General features: G+C 36.3%; 1 protein-coding gene across 1 annotated transcript; it reads left to right on the top strand.

The window, feature by feature from the left end:
• The first annotated feature begins 236 nt into the window (after positions 1-236).
• LOC113735191 (reticulon-like protein B11) lies at positions 237-3,790 on the top strand. The gene is made up of 6 exons (XM_027262167.2): positions 237-422; positions 861-1,041; positions 1,332-1,473; positions 1,569-1,638; positions 1,734-1,915; positions 3,675-3,790. The coding sequence occupies exons 1-5, from the start codon at positions 365-367 to the stop codon at positions 1,901-1,903; spliced, it is 621 nt and encodes a 206-aa protein (XP_027117968.1). The 5' UTR covers positions 237-364; the 3' UTR covers positions 1,904-1,915; positions 3,675-3,790.
• Positions 3,791-20,809: the final 17,019 nt, after the last annotated feature.

The following is a 20,809-nucleotide window of genomic DNA, read 5'->3' as shown; positions in this document are numbered from 1 at the left end:
TTCATTACTCGTTAATCATTCCAACATTCAGTTAGGAAAATATATTGAAAGTTGAATATGTATAATAAATCCTCAATGCATATATATATATATATATATATATATATATATATATATAGATTAAAGAAAAATTTGTACTTAATTAATCCAATCAATTGGAAAAGTAGTTATAAACAAAGCAAAAAAAGGTTAAAAAGTGGCATTGCATGGTAGGTACAAAGTTACAGCTCACCAGCCTCCACCAATTGTGCAGAATTACTACCCCTTCGCCCAATTCCGACCCCACCTTCAAAAATTCATCCTCCCAATCCAAATAATAATTTTTCCAAAAATTAATCATCGGAAAACCCTAAACCGGCCCGCCATGGGAGACTCTCATCGGCATTCTTCTTCAGTCCATCAAGCTCTCGGCGGTGGTTCTGGTACTATACATTTCCTTCCTCTCTTTCTTTCCTGTTATTCATATAAACATGCACCAATGCAATTTTCCCGTACGCTATGTTATTCATATTTATCAAGACTATAGGAATCCGGTGCGATTCATTTGGTTAAATGGTGTTCAGATTGGAATATATGTATTGGTGGGGAAGACTTGTTTTTACTGCGTAGTATGCTGACTTTTTTTAAAATCTTTTTTTTTTTAATCGGCTGTGCCAGTTTCTAATTGATTCTCATTTTCATTGACTTAGATGGTGAAATTTTTGCTGTTTGGTTGAGTATTTTTTAAATGGTGAAATGTTTGTTTTGCTTTTTTCATTTGCTATTAGTTTCGTATAGGCTGTGTAGTTGTTTGGAGTTGGTTTCAATATATTTTGATTGTTTTCTTTTTTGGCCTTTGGTTTCTGCTATTGTGGGTACAGTTGCTGATGTGTTGTTGTGGAGAAGATGGGGTACAAGTGTTGCCGTGCTTGTGGGTTCAACCACTCTTTGGTTCCTTTTCGAACGGGCGGGTTATAATCTTTTAACCTTCATTTCCAATGTCATCTTGCTTCTCGTTGTAATACTCTTCTTCTGGGCTAAATCTGCATCGCTTCTTAATAGGTAACTCATGCGTATTTCGATTCATAATTGTTGGTCTCGATTTTCAGTCATGCTTCGAAGCATTTGTTTGGTAAAGTGTTGAACTAGTGGTATTAATAATTACTTAGCGTAATCACTGAAAACTGCATAATGTCCAGCTGGGTATATAGGGGAAAGAAATGGTTGAATGGAGTAGGAGGCATTTCAGTAGCCTGGAGTCTGAAAATGGTTGATCTTTTACTTTAAGAGTTATAAAATGATGTGCTTTTCCTTTTCGATGTGTTTGAATGACGAAATTGATGCAATTTTAGACCTCTACCTCCTCTTCCTGATCTGGTGGTTTCGGAGGAAACTGTGACCAAGGCTGCTGATGTTACGAGAGGGTGGATTAACAATGTGCTGTTGATTGCATGTGACATTGCTATTGGTGGGAACTTGAAGCTCTTTGTTCAGGTGTGTTTTATTGTTCTTGTGATGCTTTTTGCATATTTCAAATCTAATTGGTAAAACGAATTGTGTGATGTTTAAGTTTGGGTGGCTTTGGTCAGGTTGCTGCAGGATTGTGGCTGGTGTCATACATCGGCAGCTTTTTCAACTTTCTCTCTTTGCTATACATTGGTGAGATATTTTGCTGCTTGATTCTTTGGAGTCAGATTTTACAAACCTTTCTGACATATGATTAACTTGGACTTCCTTCTTTTCTTTTGAATCAGGGGTTCTTCTTAGTCTCTCGCTACCTTTTCTGTATGACAAGTACCAAGATCAAATCGATATCAAGTTGGTGGTGGCTTATGATTCTGTTCAGGTGCAGTACAGAAAGCTTGATCATAAATTGTTGAGAAAGATTCCAGGCATGCTGAACAAGGAAAAGAAGACACAATAGAATAGACTTGGTGTAAGTTCTTATATTTCTCACATAATATAGAGCAAAAGTTGGTGTCTTGTGTAACTTCCTTTTTAAATTTCTTCAGAATTCAAATAAATAGCAGTGTACTCTTGATTTTCACTTATAGAGTCATGCCTATTTGTTTGCAATTTTGGGTATTTGTGGCTACTTTTAATATTCTGTGCCTTCTTTTCTATCTGACTCACACTCAAAATCTGATGGTCAGTCTTATGTGCTGCAGAATCTCCTACATCTTTACCACATATATTGTACGCCGGGTTTTGTAGATGCATGTGGACATTTGTACAAGCATATGCAGTTTTATGTTTTGTTCAAGGAATATATATTTATGTGCTTAAAGGTGCTATCATAGTTGAGGGCTTTTTGAAGCCAAAGGTTTTTAATTGCTTATGATATCTTGAGAAATAAGTTTTCACCCTTTTTTGAAGCCATTGTAGGTTGGCTAATGGTAGTGCTTATTTTGACAGAACTTTTATAATTTGCTATATTTGGAAAAAGGACACACACACGCACACACATATATATATTTAGCAAAACCCATACATGGGGACTTTTTACATCTATTGACATGTTGCCTGTAACATTTAATAGGCATCATGTCTTGAGAAGCCAACTATTCATTTAACCAGTTTTTCCTCATTCTAGCAGATGAAGTTGGTGGCTATTCTGGGATAATGATTTCCTAGATGCAAATGTTGTTTTACTCTTACTTGGTTAGTCTTTTTTTTTTTTCTCCAATTTTTTTTATTTTTCTTAGTCTAAAACCTAAGTAAGCAAAGTATGGGCATTGCATTTCAACTAGGAAACTGATGATTTAACCAACTCTGTTAAGCTTGGTTTTTGTCTTATCCCTGAGCTGCCAATTTCATCTAGAGTGTTGAAGAAGTCAATTACTTAATTTGGTTCTTATTCAGAGGATGCAAGATTCTTACTCTGCACAGAATCTTTTTGTCTTTCAACAATTTTAGTTTCAAGGGTCTTTTCATTAGTTTTGCTGCTGTCTTGATCATCATGTAAGGACTTAGACATGGAGAATGGTATGCACCTGGTGCTAAACAAGTTTTTTGAATTTGCTTGTGCTTGATGTATTTGTAGATATACTAGTCATAGGGTTTGGAAGGGGCATCTTTGTCCAATTGGTGGCAAAAAGTTGATCGAAGTCATGCATTTTATACTCGAGTATTTCTTTTGATATCAATGTAGATCACAAATCATGTCCTGACTGGTTCAACATGCTGTTTGTTTGTCTAGAGTGTTTTCTTTTTCTGTCCTCTCTTTCTCTAGATTAGGAACTCTATGGGAAATATGACCTTGTTTATATGATCTTGCAACTGAATATACCTCTAAGAGGCTCACTTCAAGTTCAAAACCAGGAAGTTGAAGGTTCTTTTTACTGGAACAATGTGAGTCAGTAAGATAATGGTGTGATTTGTCAACTTTAGTTCGTGATTTCCAGTTATTGACAGGGTTCAGTTTACGCAATGGTTTATGTAGCTTTATTTATGCTTATGTAGCTTCGCTTCATTGATGCATAAATAGAGCTTATATGGAGACTTTTTTTGCATTCTAAACTGAGGATTAGAGTTGTTGAGGTAGTTACTGCACAACATTCCTGTTCTTCCGATTGTTATTTGGTGCCTTTGTTGACAATGTGCAAAAGCTTGTGATTTTGATGCAAAGTTTCACGCTGAAAGTGTTTGGAGTTGTTCCCGCAGAGGCACTTCTGATTATTTCAAATTAATTGCAGGGCCATTTTGCTGGGCACTTATAGCGTGGGTGTTTACTTGCCGTTAGGGGTATTAACATGAAGACTGGATAGACCAATATTGTCTTAAGCGGCTCCTGATAAAGCTAATCTTGTATCGGACGTCCGACACTGCCAACGGCTAGTTGACTGTTCAGCTACTTTCTATCCGTTGGAAGCATTAATGAGGCACTTTCTTGGTCCTATATAAATAGTGGTTGGTCAGACACTTCAAACAACTTTGGCACACTGAAGATACAAAAGATCTAGAGAGATTTTAGTGAGAAAATACTCCAAAAAGAATATTTGTAGTCTTAGTGGTGTGAGGTTCATTGTAAGCGTTTCATTTGTGAGTGAATCTTTCATGAGTGTAGCTCTGTGAGGGTTGTCCTGAGGGATAGTAAAACGTCCTGGCTTGACCGAGTGCTGCTTGGGCCAAGGAGGAGGTGAACCTTCCTTTGTACACAAGAGTGATTGTAATTCATCAACTTGAAGTAGCTTGTTTCAATTAATCTACAAGCTCAAGAGGAGTTGGGTAGTTAATTGATTTGCAATCCTTTCCTTTTATTTACTTACTGTTACATTTGTGATCTTTCCATTGTTTATGTTTGTCTCATTGGTTGTTTTCGGGCCTAACAATTGGTATCAGAGCTTGGTCTCCTAGAGATTAAACTCAAGCGGCTTGGAGTAAAGATGACAACCAGTCATGCTATGTTTGTTGAGGGGCAATCTGTTATTAGGCCTCCCATGTTTAGTGGCTCCAATTATGTTAGCTGGAAAGAAAGGATGATTATTTTTTGGCAATCTATTGATATTGAGTTATGGTTTATTGTGAGTGAAGGACCGCATGAACCTAACTTTCTTGATGCAGATACAGGTTTGCTTCGGCCAAAAACGAGAGCTGAAATGAATGCTCAAGATAGGACTAATCTCACATTGAATGCCAAAGCCATGAATGTTCTTTATAGTGCCTTAGATTCAAATGAATCAATTAGAGTAAAAGGCTGTAAATCGGCCAAAGAAATGTGGGATAAGTTAAGAGAAATCCATGAGGGTGGTGACAACGTGAGAGAACAGAAAAAGGCTATCTTGGTCACAAAGTATGAATTATTTAAAATTGAACCTCTTGAGAATATTGACAAAATGTATTGCAGGTTCAATGACTTGATCAAAGATCTCGAGGTGTTGGGCAAAGAGTACACCTTGGGAGAGAAGAACAGGAAAATTCTCAATGCATTGGGCAAAGAATGGGAAAATAAAGTGACTGCAATAGAGGAGGCTAAGGATTTAAATTCTGTGCCTATTGAATCTCTCATTAACTCACTAACTTCTTATGAGTTGAAGTTGAAAACTAAAGTGCAGGAGGAAGAGGACGCTAGAGCAAAGAGAAACATAGCTCTAAAGGCAGCTCAAAGTGAAGATGATCCAGCTCTGTTGGATGATGAAGACTCGGATTGTGATGACAACGATCTTGCTCTCATCACAAAAAGGTTCAAGAGAATCTTGAATAAAAGGAAGTTTAGAAGGGGAGGACCTAGCAATCAATTCCAGAATCAGTCTTCAAACGCAAGGCACAAAGGAAAACAAGAATTCAACAAGAAACAATTGGACAAATGCTACGAATGTGGACAGCCTGGACACTATGCAAGTGACTGTCCAGTGATGAAGAAGAAAGAAGGAAGAAAACCAAGATTAAACAAATTTCAATTCACTTGGAATGAATGCAACTCCGATGGTGAAATTGAAGAGAAAGAAGAGCCTGCTCAATTGGCTTTTATGGCCATTGGAGATGATGAGGTAACATCTTCTAGCTCTCAATTTGAAAGTGATGATGAAAATGATGATGATCTTGAATCTTTCATTATAAAATTGCATGATAGTTTGAAAGAATCTTATGTTAGAAACAAGGAGTTAAAACAGAAAATTAGTTTTTTGCTTCGAGATAATGCAAATCTTTTTCAACAAAACAAAAAGTTGAAAACTGAAAATGATTACTTCAGAAAAAATGAGACTGCTTTACACTTGGATCTTGATAGAAAAACAAGTTTTTGTGAAATGTTCAAAAGGGAACAAGATGATTTGAAAAGAAGAATGGATGATTTAAATGAATTGCTTCAACATAAAAAACAGGACTGTTTTCAAAGTAATAAATCAAAACCTCATTTTAAGATAAATTCTGCTGCAAATGAGTTTGTTATCCATAGGAGAAGACAAGTAAGATTTATTAAACCTGTTCATATAAATAATTCCCTAATTATGTGTAATTTTTGTTGTCAAAAAGGTCACATGAAAAGTGATTGCTATGTGAGAAATAATATAAAAAAAGGCATGAAATACATGTGGATAGTTAGACATGATGCTAACTTTAACAAGTAGGAGATTTTGTTAATCATTGCAGTGATTCTTGTTCACAATATTCTTCTTTTGATATTTCTGATATTTTGATTTGAGTTTTCGCTGATATTTTTGAATACTACTGAATCTATATGATGTCAAAAAGGGAGAGAAAAGAACTATTCTGATCTAACGATGATTTGCTAATTTCTCTGTGATAAGTTGGTATGTTGGTATTGCTGAATTCTGCTATCATTTCTCTGTTTTTGTTTGAAATATTGGATTTTCTGTTATTGTTGTTGGATTATGGTGCTGGTTATTACTCTCATCTTATGATGACAAAAAGGGGGAGAGATGGATGCAATGTGTAAGGGGGAGTTATTATGAGATTATGAGTTTGGCTCTTAAAAGTTTTGGTTGCAATGATTGAGGGGGAGCTTATACTTATTTTTGTTTCTTTCCATCCATTGTTTTGTCATCATCAAAAAGGGGAAGATTGTTGATCTTGATCCCTATCTTTTGATGTTTACAAAACAAATGGATGATACTAATATTTCTTCAAGATATATTTTCAGTTATGAAATTATTTGATTCCATGAACAAGTGCAATTGGAAGAAGACAAAGTATGCTGAAGCTGTCGGACGCTCAAAAAGACTGCATCGGACGTCCGACAACCATTGAGTATCTTCGGACGCAGAAAACCAGCCTATCGGACGTCCTAAGGAATTGAAGAAAAATTTCCAGTTCTACATCATACCTTCGGACGCAGAAAACCAGCCTATCGGACGTCCGAAAGAATTGAAGAAAAAGTCTTAAACTCTCTGCCTGCTGTCGGACGCATAAAACAGAGCTATCGGACGTCCGACACTGCCAACGGCTAGTTGACTGTTCAGCTACTTTCTATCCGTTGGAAGCATTAATGAGGCACTTTCTTGGTCCTATATAAATAGTGGTTGGTCAGACACTTCAAACAACTTTGGCACACTGAAGATACAAAAGATCTAGAGAGATTTTAGTGAGAAAATACTCCAAAAAGAATATTTGTAGTCTTAGTGGTGTGAGGTTCATTGTAAGCGTTTCATTTGTGAGTGAATCTTTCATGAGTGTAGCTCTGTGAGGGTTGTCCTGAGGGATAGTAAAACGTCCTGGCTTGACCGAGTGCTGCTTGGGCCAAGGAGGAGGTGAACCTTCCTTTGTACACAAGAGTGATTGTAATTCATCAACTTGAAGTAGCTTGTTTCAATTAATCTACAAGCTCAAGAGGAGTTGGGTAGTTAATTGATTTGCAATCCTTTCCTTTTATTTACTTACTGTTACATTTGTGATCTTTCCATTGTTTATGTTTGTCTCATTGGTTGTTTTCGGGCCTAACAATTGGTATCAGAGCTTGGTCTCCTAGAGATTAAGCTCAAGCGGCTTGGAGTAAAGATGACAACCAGTCATGCTATGTTTGTTGAGGGGCAATCTGTTATTAGGCCTCCCATGTTTAGTGGCTCCAATTATGTTAGCTGGAAAGAAAGGATGATTATTTTTTTGCAATCTATTGATATTGAGTTATGGTTTATTGTGAGTGAAGGACCGCATGAAGCTAACTTTCTTGATGCAGATACAGGTTTGCTTCGGCCAAAAACGAGAGCTGAAATGAATGCTCAAGATAGGACTAATCTCACATTGAATGCCAAAGCCATGAATGTTCTTTATAGTGCCTTAGATTCAAATGAATCAATTAGAGTAAAAGGCTGTAAATCGGCCAAAGAAATGTGGGATAAGTTAAGAGAAATCCATGAGGGTGGTGACAACGTGAGAGAACAGAAAAAGGCTATCTTGGTCACAAAGTATGAATTATTTAAAATTGAACCTCTTGAGAATATTGACAAAATGTATTGCAGGTTCAATGACTTGATCAAAGATCTCGAGGTGTTGGGCAAAGAGTACACCTTGGGAGAGAAGAACAGGAAAATTCTCAATGCATTGGGCAAAGAATGGGAAAATAAAGTGACTGCAATAGAGGAGGCTAAGGATTTAAATTCTGTGCCTATTGAATCTCTCATTAACTCACTAACTTCTTATGAGTTGAAGTTGAAAACTAAAGTGCAGGAGGAAGAGGACGCTAGAGCAAAGAGAAACATAGCTCTAAAGGCAGCTCAAAGTGAAGATGATCCAGCTCTGTTGGATGATGAAGACTCGGATTGTGATGACAACGATCTTGCTCTCATCACAAAAAGGTTCAAGAGAATCTTGAATAAAAGGAAGTTTAGAAGGGGAGGACCTAGCAATCAATTCCAGAATCAGTCTTCAAACGCAAGGCACAAAGGAAAACAAGAATTCAACAAGAAACAATTGGACAAATGCTACGAATGTGGACAGCCTGGACACTATGCAAGTGACTGTCCAGTGATGAAGAAGAAAGAAGGAAGAAAACCAAGATTAAACAAATTTCAATTCACTTGGAATGAATGCAACTCCGATGGTGAAATTGAAGAGAAAGAAGAGCCTGCTCAATTGGCTTTTATGGCCATTGGAGATGATGAGGTAACATCTTCTAGCTCTCAATTTGAAAGTGATGATGAAAATGATGATGATCTTGAATCTTTCATTATAAAATTGCATGATAGTTTGAAAGAATCTTATGTTAGAAACAAGGAGTTAAAACAGAAAATTAGTTTTTTGCTTCGAGATAATGCAAATCTTTTTCAACAAAACAAAAAGTTGAAAACTGAAAATGATTACTTCAGAAAAAATGAGACTGCTTTACACTTGGATCTTGATAGAAAAACAAGTTTTTGTGAAATGTTCAAAAGGGAACAAGATGATTTGAAAAGAAGAATGGATGATTTAAATGAATTGCTTCAACATAAAAAACAGGACTGTTTTCAAAGTAATAAATCAAAACCTCATTTTAAGATAAATTCTGCTGCAAATGAGTTTGTTATCCATAGGAGAAGACAAGTAAGATTTATTAAACCTGTTCATATAAATAATTCCCTAATTATGTGTAATTTTTGTTGTCAAAAAGGTCACATGAAAAGTGATTGCTATGTGAGAAATAATATAAAAAAAGGCATGAAATACATGTGGATAGTTAGACATGATGCTAATTTTAACAAGTAGGAGATTTTGTTAATCATTGCAGTGATTCTTGTTCACAATATTCTTCTTTTGATATTTCTGATATTTTGATTTGAGTTTTCGCTGATATTTTTGAATACTACTGAATCTATATGATGTCAAAAAGGGAGAGAAAAGAACTATTCTGATCTAACGATGATTTGCTAATTTCTCTGTGATAAGTTGGTATGTTGGTATTGCTGAATTCTGCTATCATTTCTCTGTTTTTGTTTGAAATATTGGATTTTCTGTTATTGTTGTTGGATTATGGTTGCTGGTTATTACTCTCATCTTATGATGACAAAAAGGGGGAGAGATGGATGCAATGTGTAAGGGGGAGTTATTATGAGATTATGAGTTTGGCTCTTAAAAGTTTTGGTTGCAATGATTGAGGGGGAGCTTATACTTATTTTTGTTTCTTTCCATCCATTGTTTTGTCATCATCAAAAAGGGGAAGATTGTTGATCTTGATCCCTATCTTTTGATGTTTACAAAACAAATGGATGATACTAATATTTCTTCAAGATATATTTTCAGTTATGAAATTATTTGATTCCATGAACAAGTGCAATTGGAAGAAGACAAAGTATGCTGAAGCTGTCGGACGCTCAAAAAGACTGCATCGGACGTCCGACAACCATTGAGTATCTTCGGACGCAGAAAACCAGCCTATCGGACGTCCTAAGGAATTGAAGAAAAATTTCCAGTTCTACATCATACCTTCGGACGCAGAAAACCAGCCTATCGGACGTCCGAAAGAATTGAAGAAAAAGTCTTAAACTCTCTGCCTGCTGTCGGACGCATAAAACAGAGCTATCGGACGTCCGACACTGCCAACGGCTAGTTGACTGTTCAGCTACTTTCTATCCGTTGGAAGCATTAATGAGGCACTTTCTTGGTCCTATATAAATAGTGGTTGGTCAGACACTTCAAACAACTTTGGCACACTGAAGATACAAAAGATCTAGAGAGATTTTAGTGAGAAAATACTCCAAAAAGAATATTTGTAGTCTTAGTGGTGTGAGGTTCATTGTAAGCGTTTCATTTGTGAGTGAATCTTTCATGAGTGTAGCTCTGTGAGGGTTGTCCTGAGGGATAGTAAAACGTCCTGGCTTGACCGAGTGCTGCTTGGGCCAAGGAGGAGGTGAACCTTCCTTTGTACACAAGAGTGATTGTAATTCATCAACTTGAAGTAGCTTGTTTCAATTAATCTACAAGCTCAAGAGGAGTTGGGTAGTTAATTGATTTGCAATCCTTTCCTTTTATTTACTTACTGTTACATTTGTGATCTTTCCATTGTTTATGTTTGTCTCATTGGTTGTTTTCGGGCCTAACAATTGGTATCAGAGCTTGGTCTCCTAGAGATTAAACTCAAGCGGCTTGGAGTAAAGATGACAACCAGTCATGCTATGTTTGTTGAGGGGCAATCTGTTATTAGGCCTCCCATGTTTAGTGGCTCCAATTATGTTAGCTGGAAAGAAAGGATGATTATTTTTTGGCAATCTATTGATATTGAGTTATGGTTTATTGTGAGTGAAGGACCGCATGAACCTAACTTTCTTGATGCAGATACAGGTTTGCTTCGGCCAAAAACGAGAGCTGAAATGAATGCTCAAGATAGGACTAATCTCACATTGAATGCCAAAGCCATGAATGTTCTTTATAGTGCCTTAGATTCAAATGAATCAATTAGAGTAAAAGGCTGTAAATCGGCCAAAGAAATGTGGGATAAGTTAAGAGAAATCCATGAGGGTGGTGACAACGTGAGAGAACAGAAAAAGGCTATCTTGGTCACAAAGTATGAATTATTTAAAATTGAACCTCTTGAGAATATTGACAAAATGTATTGCAGGTTCAATGACTTGATCAAAGATCTCGAGGTGTTGGGCAAAGAGTACACCTTGGGAGAGAAGAACAGGAAAATTCTCAATGCATTGGGCAAAGAATGGGAAAATAAAGTGACTGCAATAGAGGAGGCTAAGGATTTAAATTCTGTGCCTATTGAATCTCTCATTAACTCACTAACTTCTTATGAGTTGAAGTTGAAAACTAAAGTGCAGGAGGAAGAGGACGCTAGAGCAAAGAGAAACATAGCTCTAAAGGCAGCTCAAAGTGAAGATGATCCAGCTCTGTTGGATGATGAAGACTCGGATTGTGATGACAACGATCTTGCTCTCATCACAAAAAGGTTCAAGAGAATCTTGAATAAAAGGAAGTTTAGAAGGGGAGGACCTAGCAATCAATTCCAGAATCAGTCTTCAAACGCAAGGCACAAAGGAAAACAAGAATTCAACAAGAAACAATTGGACAAATGCTACGAATGTGGACAGCCTGGACACTATGCAAGTGACTGTCCAGTGATGAAGAAGAAAGAAGGAAGAAAACCAAGATTAAACAAATTTCAATTCACTTGGAATGAATGCAACTCCGATGGTGAAATTGAAGAGAAAGAAGAGCCTGCTCAATTGGCTTTTATGGCCATTGGAGATGATGAGGTAACATCTTCTAGCTCTCAATTTGAAAGTGATGATGAAAATGATGATGATCTTGAATCTTTCATTATAAAATTGCATGATAGTTTGAAAGAATCTTATGTTAGAAACAAGGAGTTAAAACAGAAAATTAGTTTTTTGCTTCGAGATAATGCAAATCTTTTTCAACAAAACAAAAAGTTGAAAACTGAAAATGATTACTTCAGAAAAAATGAGACTGCTTTACACTTGGATCTTGATAGAAAAACAAGTTTTTGTGAAATGTTCAAAAGGGAACAAGATGATTTGAAAAGAAGAATGGATGATTTAAATGAATTGCTTCAACATAAAAAACAGGACTGTTTTCAAAGTAATAAATCAAAACCTCATTTTAAGATAAATTCTGCTGCAAATGAGTTTGTTATCCATAGGACAAGACAAGTAAGATTTATTAAACCTGTTCATATAAATAATTCCCTAATTATGTGTAATTTTTGTTGTCAAAAAGGTCACATGAAAAGTGATTGCTATGTGAGAAATAATATAAAAAAAGGCATGAAATACATGTGGATAGTTAGACATGATGCTAACTTTAACAAGTAGGAGATTTTGTTAATCATTGCAGTGATTCTTGTTCACAATATTCTTCTTTTGATATTTCTGATATTTTGATTTGAGTTTTCGCTGATATTTTTGAATACTACTGAATCTATATGATGTCAAAAAGGGAGAGAAAAGAACTATTCTGATCTAACGATGATTTGCTAATTTCTCTGTGATAAGTTGGTATGTTGGTATTGCTGAATTCTGCTATCATTTCTCTGTTTTTGTTTGAAATATTGGATTTTCTGTTATTGTTGTTGGATTATGGTGCTGGTTATTACTCTCATCTTATGATGACAAAAAGGGGGAGAGATGGATGCAATGTGTAAGGGGGAGTTATTATGAGATTATGAGTTTGGCTCTTAAAAGTTTTGGTTGCAATGATTGAGGGGGAGCTTATACTTATTTTTGTTTCTTTCCATCCATTGTTTTGTCATCATCAAAAAGGGGAAGATTGTTGATCTTGATCCCTATCTTTTGATGTTTACAAAACAAATGGATGATACTAATATTTCTTCAAGATATATTTTCAGTTATGAAATTATTTGATTCCATGAACAAGTGCAATTGGAAGAAGACAAAGTATGCTGAAGCTGTCGGACGCTCAAAAAGACTGCATCGGACGTCCGACAACCATTGAGTATCTTCGGACGCAGAAAACCAGCCTATCGGACGTCCTAAGGAATTGAAGAAAAATTTCCAGTTCTACATCATACCTTCGGACGCAGAAAACCAGCCTATCGGACGTCCGAAAGAATTGAAGAAAAAGTCTTAAACTCTCTGCCTGCTGTCGGACGCATAAAACAGAGCTATCGGACGTCCGACACTGCCAACGGCTAGTTGACTGTTCAGCTACTTTCAATCCGTTGGAAGCATTAATGAGGCAATTTCTTGGTCCTATATAAATAGTGGTTGGTCAGACACTTCAAACAATTTTGGCACACTGAAGATACAAAAGATCTAGAGAGATTTTAGTGATAAAATACTCCAAAAAGAATATTTGTAGTCTTAGTGGTGTGAGGTTCATTGTAAGCGTTTCATTTGTGAGTGAATCTTTCATGAGTGTAGCTCTGTGAGGGTTGTCCTGAGGGATAGTAAAACGTCCTGGCTTGACCGAGTGCTGCTTGGGCCAAGGAGGAGGTGAACCTTCCTCTGTACACAAGAGTGATTGTAATTCATCAACTTGAAGTAGCTTGTTTCAATTAATCTACAAGCTCAAGAGGAGTTGGGTAGTTAATTGATTTGCAATCCTTTCCTTTTATTTACTTACTGTTACATTTGTGATCTTTCCATTGTTTATGTTTGTCTCATTGGTTGTTTTCGGGCCTAACAATTGGTATCAGGGCTTGGTCTCCTAGAGATTAAGCTCAAGCGGCTTGGAGTAAAGATGACAACCAGTCATGCTATGTTTGTTGAGGGGCAATCTGTTATTAGGCCTCCCATGTTTAGTGGCTCCAATTATGTTAGCTGGAAAGAAAGGATGATTATTTTTTGGCAATCTATTGATATTGAGTTATGGTTTATTGTGAGTGAAGGACCGCATGAACCTAACTTTCTTGATGCAGATACAGGTTTGCTTCGGCCAAAAACGAGAGCTGAAATGAATGCTCAAGATAGGACTAATCTCACATTGAATGCCAAAGCCATGAATGTTCTTTATAGTGCCTTAGATTCAAATGAATCAATTAGAGTAAAAGGCTGTAAATCGGCCAAAGAAATGTGGGATAAGTTAAGAGAAATCCATGAGGGTGGTGACAACGTGAGAGAACAGAAAAAGGCTATCTTGGTCACAAAGTATGAATTATTTAAAATTGAACCTCTTGAGAATATTGACAAAATGTATTGCAGGTTCAATGACTTGATCAAAGATCTCGAGGTGTTGGGCAAAGAGTACACCTTGGGAGAGAAGAACAGGAAAATTCTCAATGCATTGGGCAAAGAATGGGAAAATAAAGTGACTGCAATAGAGGAGGCTAAGGATTTAAATTCTGTGCCTATTGAATCTCTCATTAACTCACTAACTTCTTATGAGTTGAAGTTGAAAACTAAAGTGCAGGAGGAAGAGGACGCTAGAGCAAAGAGAAACATAGCTCTAAAGGCAGCTCAAAGTGAAGATGATCCAGCTCTGTTGGATGATGAAGACTCGGATTGTGATGACAACGATCTTGCTCTCATCACAAAAAGGTTCAAGAGAATCTTGAATAAAAGGAAGTTTAGAAGGGGAGGACCTAGCAATCAATTCCAGAATCAGTCTTCAAACGCAAGGCACAAAGGAAAACAAGAATTCAACAAGAAACAATTGGACAAATGCTACGAATGTGGACAGCCTGGACACTATGCAAGTGACTGTCCAGTGATGAAGAAGAAAGAAGGAAGAAAACCAAGATTAAACAAATTTCAATTCACTTGGAATGAATGCAACTCCGATGGTGAAATTGAAGAGAAAGAAGAGCCTGCTCAATTGGCTTTTATGGCCATTGGAGATGATGAGGTAACATCTTCTAGCTCTCAATTTGAAAGTGATGATGAAAATGATGATGATCTTGAATCTTTCATTATAAAATTGCATGATAGTTTGAAAGAATCTTATGTTAGAAACAAGGAGTTAAAACAGAAAATTAGTTTTTTGCTTCGAGATAATGCAAATCTTTTTCAACAAAACAAAAAGTTGAAAACTGAAAATGATTACTTCAGAAAAAATGAGACTGCTTTACACTTGGATCTTGATAGAAAAACAAGTTTTTGTGAAATGTTCAAAAGGGAACAAGATGATTTGAAAAGAAGAATGGATGATTTAAATGAATTGCTTCAACATAAAAAACAGGACTGTTTTCAAAGTAATAAATCAAAACCTCATTTTAAGATAAATTCTGCTGCAAATGAGTTTGTTATCCATAGGAGAAGACAAGTAAGATTTATTAAACCTGTTCATATAAATAATTCCCTAATTATGTGTAATTTTTGTTGTCAAAAAGGTCACATGAAAAGTGATTGCTATGTGAGAAATAATATAAAAAAAGGCATGAAATACATGTGGATAGTTAGACATGATGCTAACTTTAACAAGTAGGAGATTTTGTTAATCATTGCAGTGATTCTTGTTCACAATATTCTTCTTTTGATATTTCTGATATTTTGATTTGAGTTTTCGCTGATATTTTTGAATACTACTGAATCTATATGATGTCAAAAAGGGAGAGAAAAGAACTATTCTGATCTAACGATGATTTGCTAATTTCTCTGTGATAAGTTGGTATGTTGGTATTGCTGAATTCTGCTATCATTTCTCTGTTTTTGTTTGAAATATTGGATTTTCTGTTATTGTTGTTGGATTATGGTGCTGGTTATTACTCTCATCTTATGATGACAAAAAGGGGGAGAGATGGATGCAATGTGTAAGGGGGAGTTATTATGAGATTATGAGTTTGGCTCTTAAAAGTTTTGGTTGCAATGATTGAGGGGGAGCTTATACTTATTTTTGTTTCTTTCCATCCATTGTTTTGTCATCATCAAAAAGGGGAAGATTGTTGATCTTGATCCCTATCTTTTGATGTTTACAAAACAAATGGATGATACTAATATTTCTTCAAGATATATTTTCAGTTATGAAATTATTTGATTCCATGAACAAGTGCAATTGGAAGAAGACAAAGTATGCTGAAGCTGTCGGACGCTCAAAAAGACTGCATCGGACGTCCGACAACCATTGAGTATCTTCGGACGCAGAAAACCAGCCTATCGGACGTCCTAAGGAATTGAAGAAAAATTTCCAGTTCTACATCATACCTTCGGACGCAGAAAACCAGCCTATCGGACGTCCGAAAGAATTGAAGAAAAAGTCTTAAACTCTCTGCCTGCTGTCGGACGCATAAAACAGAGCTATCGGACGTCCGACACTGCCAACGGCTAGTTGACTGTTCAGCTACTTTCTATCCGTTGGAAGCATTAATGAGGCACTTTCTTGGTCCTATATAAATAGTGGTTGGTCAGACACTTCAAACAACTTTGGCACACTGAAGATACAAAAGATCTAGAGAGATTTTAGTGAGAAAATACTCCAAAAAGAATATTTGTAGTCTTAGTGGTGTGAGGTTCATTGTAAGCGTTTCATTTGTGAGTGAATCTTTCATGAGTGTAGCTCTGTGAGGGTTGTCCTGAGGGATAGTAAAACGTCCTGGCTTGACCGAGTGCTGCTTGGGCCAAGGAGGAGGTGAACCTTCCTTTGTACACAAGAGTGATTGTAATTCATCAACTTGAAGTAGCTTGTTTCAATTAATCTACAAGCTCAAGAGGAGTTGGGTAGTTAATTGATTTGCAATCCTTTCCTTTTATTTACTTACTGTTACATTTGTGATCTTTCCATTGTTTATGTTTGTCTCATTGGTTGTTTTCGGGCCTAACAATTGGTATCAGAGCTTGGTCTCCTAGAGATTAAACTCAAGCGGCTTGGAGTAAAGATGACAACCAGTCATGCTATGTTTGTTGAGGGGCAATCTGTTATTAGGCCTCCCATGTTTAGTGGCTCCAATTATGTTAGTTGGAAAGAAAGGATGATTATTTTTTTGCAATCTATTGATATTGAGTTATGGTTTATTGTGAGTGAAGGACCGCATGAAGCTAACTTTCTTGATGCAGATACAGGTTTGCTTCGGCCAAAAACGAGAGCTGAAATGAATGCTCAAGATAGGACTAATCTCACATTGAATGCCAAAGCCATGAATGTTCTTTATGGTGCCTTAGATTCAAATGAATCAATTAGAGTAAAATGCTGTAAATCGGCCAAAAAAATGTGGGATAAGTTAAGAGAAATCCATGAGGGTGGTGACAACGTGAGAGAACAGAAAAAGGCTATCTTGGTCACAAAGTATGAATTATTTAAAATTGAACCTCTTGAGAATATTGACAAAATGTATTGCAGGTTCAATGACTTGATCAAAGATCTCGAGGTGTTGGGCAAAGAGTACACCTTGGGAGAGAAGAACAGGAAAATTCTCAATGCATTGGGCAAAGAATGGGAAAATAAAGTGACTGCAATAGAGGAGGCTAAGGATTTAAATTCTGTGCCTATTGAATCTCTCATTAACTCACTAACTTCTTATGAGTTGAAGTTGAAAACTAAAGTGCAGGAGGAAGAGGACGCTAGAGCAAAGAGAAACATAGCTCTAAAGGCAGCTCAAAGTGAAGATGATCCAGCTCTGTTGGATGATGAAGACTCGGATTGTGATGACAACGATCTTGCTCTCATCACAAAAAGGTTCAAGAGAATCTTGAATAAAAGGAAGTTTAGAAGGGGAGGACCTAGCAATCAATTCCAGAATCAGTCTTCAAACGCAAGGCACAAAGGAAAACAAGAATTCAACAAGAAACAATTGGACAAATGGATAGTTTGAAAGAATCTTATGTTAGAAACAAGGAGTTAAAACAGAAAATTAGTTTTTTGATTCGAGATAATGCAAATCTTTTTCAACAAAACAAAAAGTTGAAAACTGAAAATGATTACTTCAGAAAAAATGAGACTGCTTTACACTTGGATCTTGATAGAAAAACAAGTTTTTGTGAAATGTTCAAAAGGGAACAAGATGATTTGAAAAGAAGAATGGATGATTTAAATGAATTGCTTCAACATAAAAAACAGGACTGTTTTCAAAGTAATAAATCAAAACCTCATTTTAAGATAAATTCTGCTGCAAATGAGTTTGTTATCCATAGGAGAAGACAAGTAAGATTTATTAAACCTGTTCATATAAATAATTCCCTAATTATGTGTAATTTTTGTTGTCAAAAAGGTCACATGAAAAGTGATTGCTATGTGAGAAATAATATAAAAAAAAAGGCATGAAATACATGTGGATAGTTAGACATGATGCTAACTTTAACAAGTAGGAGATTTTGTTAATCATTGCAGTGATTCTTGTTCACAATATTCTTCTTTTGATATTTCTGATATTTTGATTTGAGTTTTCGCTGATATTTTTGAATACTACTGAATCTATATGATGTCAAAAAGGGAGAGAAAAGAACTATTCTGATCTAACGATGATTTGCTAATTTCTCTGTGATAAGTTGGTATGTTGGTATTGCTGAATTCTGCTATCATTTCTCTATTTTTGTTTGAAATATTGAATTTTCTGTTATTGTTGTTGGATTATGGTTGCTGGTTATTACTCTCATCTTATGATGACAAAAAGGGGGAGAGATGGATGCAATGTGTAAGGGGGAGTTATTATGAGATTATGAGTTTGGCTCTTAAAAGTTTTGATTGCTATGATTGAGGGGGAGCTTATACTTATTTTTGTTTCTTTCCATCCATTGTTTTGTCATCATCAAAAAGGGGAAGATTGTTGATCTTGATCCCTATCTTTTGATGTTTACAAAACAAATGGATGATACTAATATTTCTTCAAGATATATTTTCAGTTATAAAATTATTTGATTCCATGAACAAGTGCAATTGGAAGAAAACAAAGTTTACTGAAGCTGTCGGACGCTTAAAAAGACTGCATCGGACGTCCGACAACCATTGAGTATCTTCGGACGCAGAAAACCAGCCTATCGGACGTCCTAAGGAATTGAAGAAAAATTTCCAGTTCTACATCATACCTTCGGACGCAGAAAATCTGCCTATCGGACGTCCGAAAGAATTGAAGAAAAAGTTTTAAACTCTCTGCCTGCTGTCGGACGCATAAAACAGAGCTATCGGACGTCCGACACTGCCAACGGCTAGTTGACTGTTCAGCTACTTTCTATCCGTTGGAAGCATTAATGAGGCACTTTCTTGGTCCTATATAAATAGTGGTTGGTCAGACACTTCAAACAACTTTGGCACACTGAAGATACAAAAGATCTAGAGAGATTTTAGTGATAAAATACTCCAAAAAGAATATTTGTAGTCTTAGTGGTGTGAGGTTCATTGTAAGCGTTTCATTTGTGAGTGAATCTTTCATGAGTGTAGCTCTGTGAGGGTTGTCCTGAGGGATAGTAAAACGTCCTGGCTTGACCGAGTGCTGCTTGGGCCAAGGAGGAGGTGAACCTTCCTTTGTACACAAGAGTGATTATAATTCATCAACTTGAAGTAGCTTGTTTCAATTAATCTACAAGCTCAAGAGGAGTTGGGTAGTTAATTGATTTGCAATCCTTTCCTTTTATTTACTTACTGTTACATTTGTGATCTTTCCATTGTTTATGTTTGACTCATTGGTTGTTTTCGGGCCTAACAATTGGTATCAGAGCTTGGTCTCCTAGAGATTAAACTGAAGCGGCTTGGAGTAAAGATGACAACCAGTCATGCTATGTTTGTTGAGGGGCAATCTGTTATTAGGCCTCCCATGTTTAGTGGCTCCAATTATGTTAGCTGGAAAGAAAGGATGATTACTTTTTGGCAATCTATTGATATTGAGTTATGGTTTATTGTGAGTGAAGGACCGCATGAAACTAACTTTCTTGATGCAGATACAGGTTTGCTTCGGCCAAAAACGAGAGCTGAAATGAATGCTCAAGATAGGACTAATCTCACATTGAATGCCAAAGCCATGAATGTTCTTTATAGTGCCTTAGATTCAAATGAATCAATTAGAGTAAAAGGCTGTAAATCGGCCAAAGAAATGTGGGATAAGTTAAGAGAAATCCATGAGGGTGGTGACAACGTGAGAGAACAGAAAAAGGCTATCTTGGTCACAAAGTATGAATTATTTAAAATTGAACCTCTTGAGAATATTGACAAAATGTATTGCAGGTTCAATGACTTGATCAAAGATCTCGAGGTGTTGGGCAAAGAGTACACCTTGGGAGAGAAGAACAGGAAAATTCTCAATGCATTGGGCAAAGAATGGGAAAATAAAGTGACTGCAATAGAGGAGTCTAAGGATTTAAATTCTGTGCCTATTGAATCTCTCATTAACTCACTAACTTCTTATGAGTTGAAGTTGAAAACTAAAGTGCAGGAGGAAGAGGACGCTAGAGCAAAGAGAAACATAGCTCTAAAGGCAGCTCAAAGTGAAGATGATCCAGCTCTGTTGGATGATGAAGACTCGGATTGTGATGACAACGATCTTGCTCTCATCACAAAAAGGTTCAAGAGAATCTTGAATAAAAGGAAGTTTAGAAGGGGAGGACCTAGCAATCAATTCCAGAATCAGTCTTCAAACGCAAGGCACAAAGGAAAACAAGAATTCAACAAGAAACAATTGGACAAATGCTACGAATGTGGACAGCCTGGACACTATGCAAGTGACTGTCCAGTGATGAAGAAGAAAGAAGGAAGAAAACCAAGATTAAACAAATTTCAATTCACTTGGAATGAATGCAACTCCGATGGTGAAATTGAAGAGAAAGAAGAGCCTGCTCAATTGGCTTTTATGGCCATTGGAGATGATGAGGTAACATCTTCTAGCTCTCAATTTGAAAGTGATGATGAAAATGATGATGATCTTGAATCTTTCATTATAAAATTGCATGATAGTTTGAAAGAATCTTATGTTAGAAACAAGGAGTTAAAACAGAAAATTAGTTTTTTGCTTCGAGATAATGCAAATCTTTTTCAACAAAACAAAAAGTTGAAAACTGAAAATGATTACTTCAGAAAAAATGAGACTGCTTTACACTTGGATCTTGATAGAAAAACA

This window comes from Coffea arabica, chromosome 3c, assembly GCF_036785885.1.
Source record: "Coffea arabica cultivar ET-39 chromosome 3c, Coffea Arabica ET-39 HiFi, whole genome shotgun sequence".
Classification (NCBI taxonomy): domain Eukaryota; kingdom Viridiplantae; phylum Streptophyta; class Magnoliopsida; order Gentianales; family Rubiaceae; genus Coffea; species Coffea arabica.
Note: the sequence above shows the minus strand (reverse complement) of the source record. Positions and strands in the feature narration are given on the sequence as shown.

Coding starts and splice junctions, on each gene's coding strand:
- LOC113735191 (XM_027262167.2), top strand. CDS start 365: ATGGGAGACTCTCATCGGCATTCTTCTTCAGTCCATCAAGCTCTCGGC. Junction 423..860: donor AGCTCTCGGCGGTGGTTCTG/GTACTATACATT, acceptor TTGTGGGTACAG/TTGCTGATGTGTTGTTGTGG. Junction 1,042..1,331: donor TCTGCATCGCTTCTTAATAG/GTAACTCATGCG, acceptor ATGCAATTTTAG/ACCTCTACCTCCTCTTCCTG.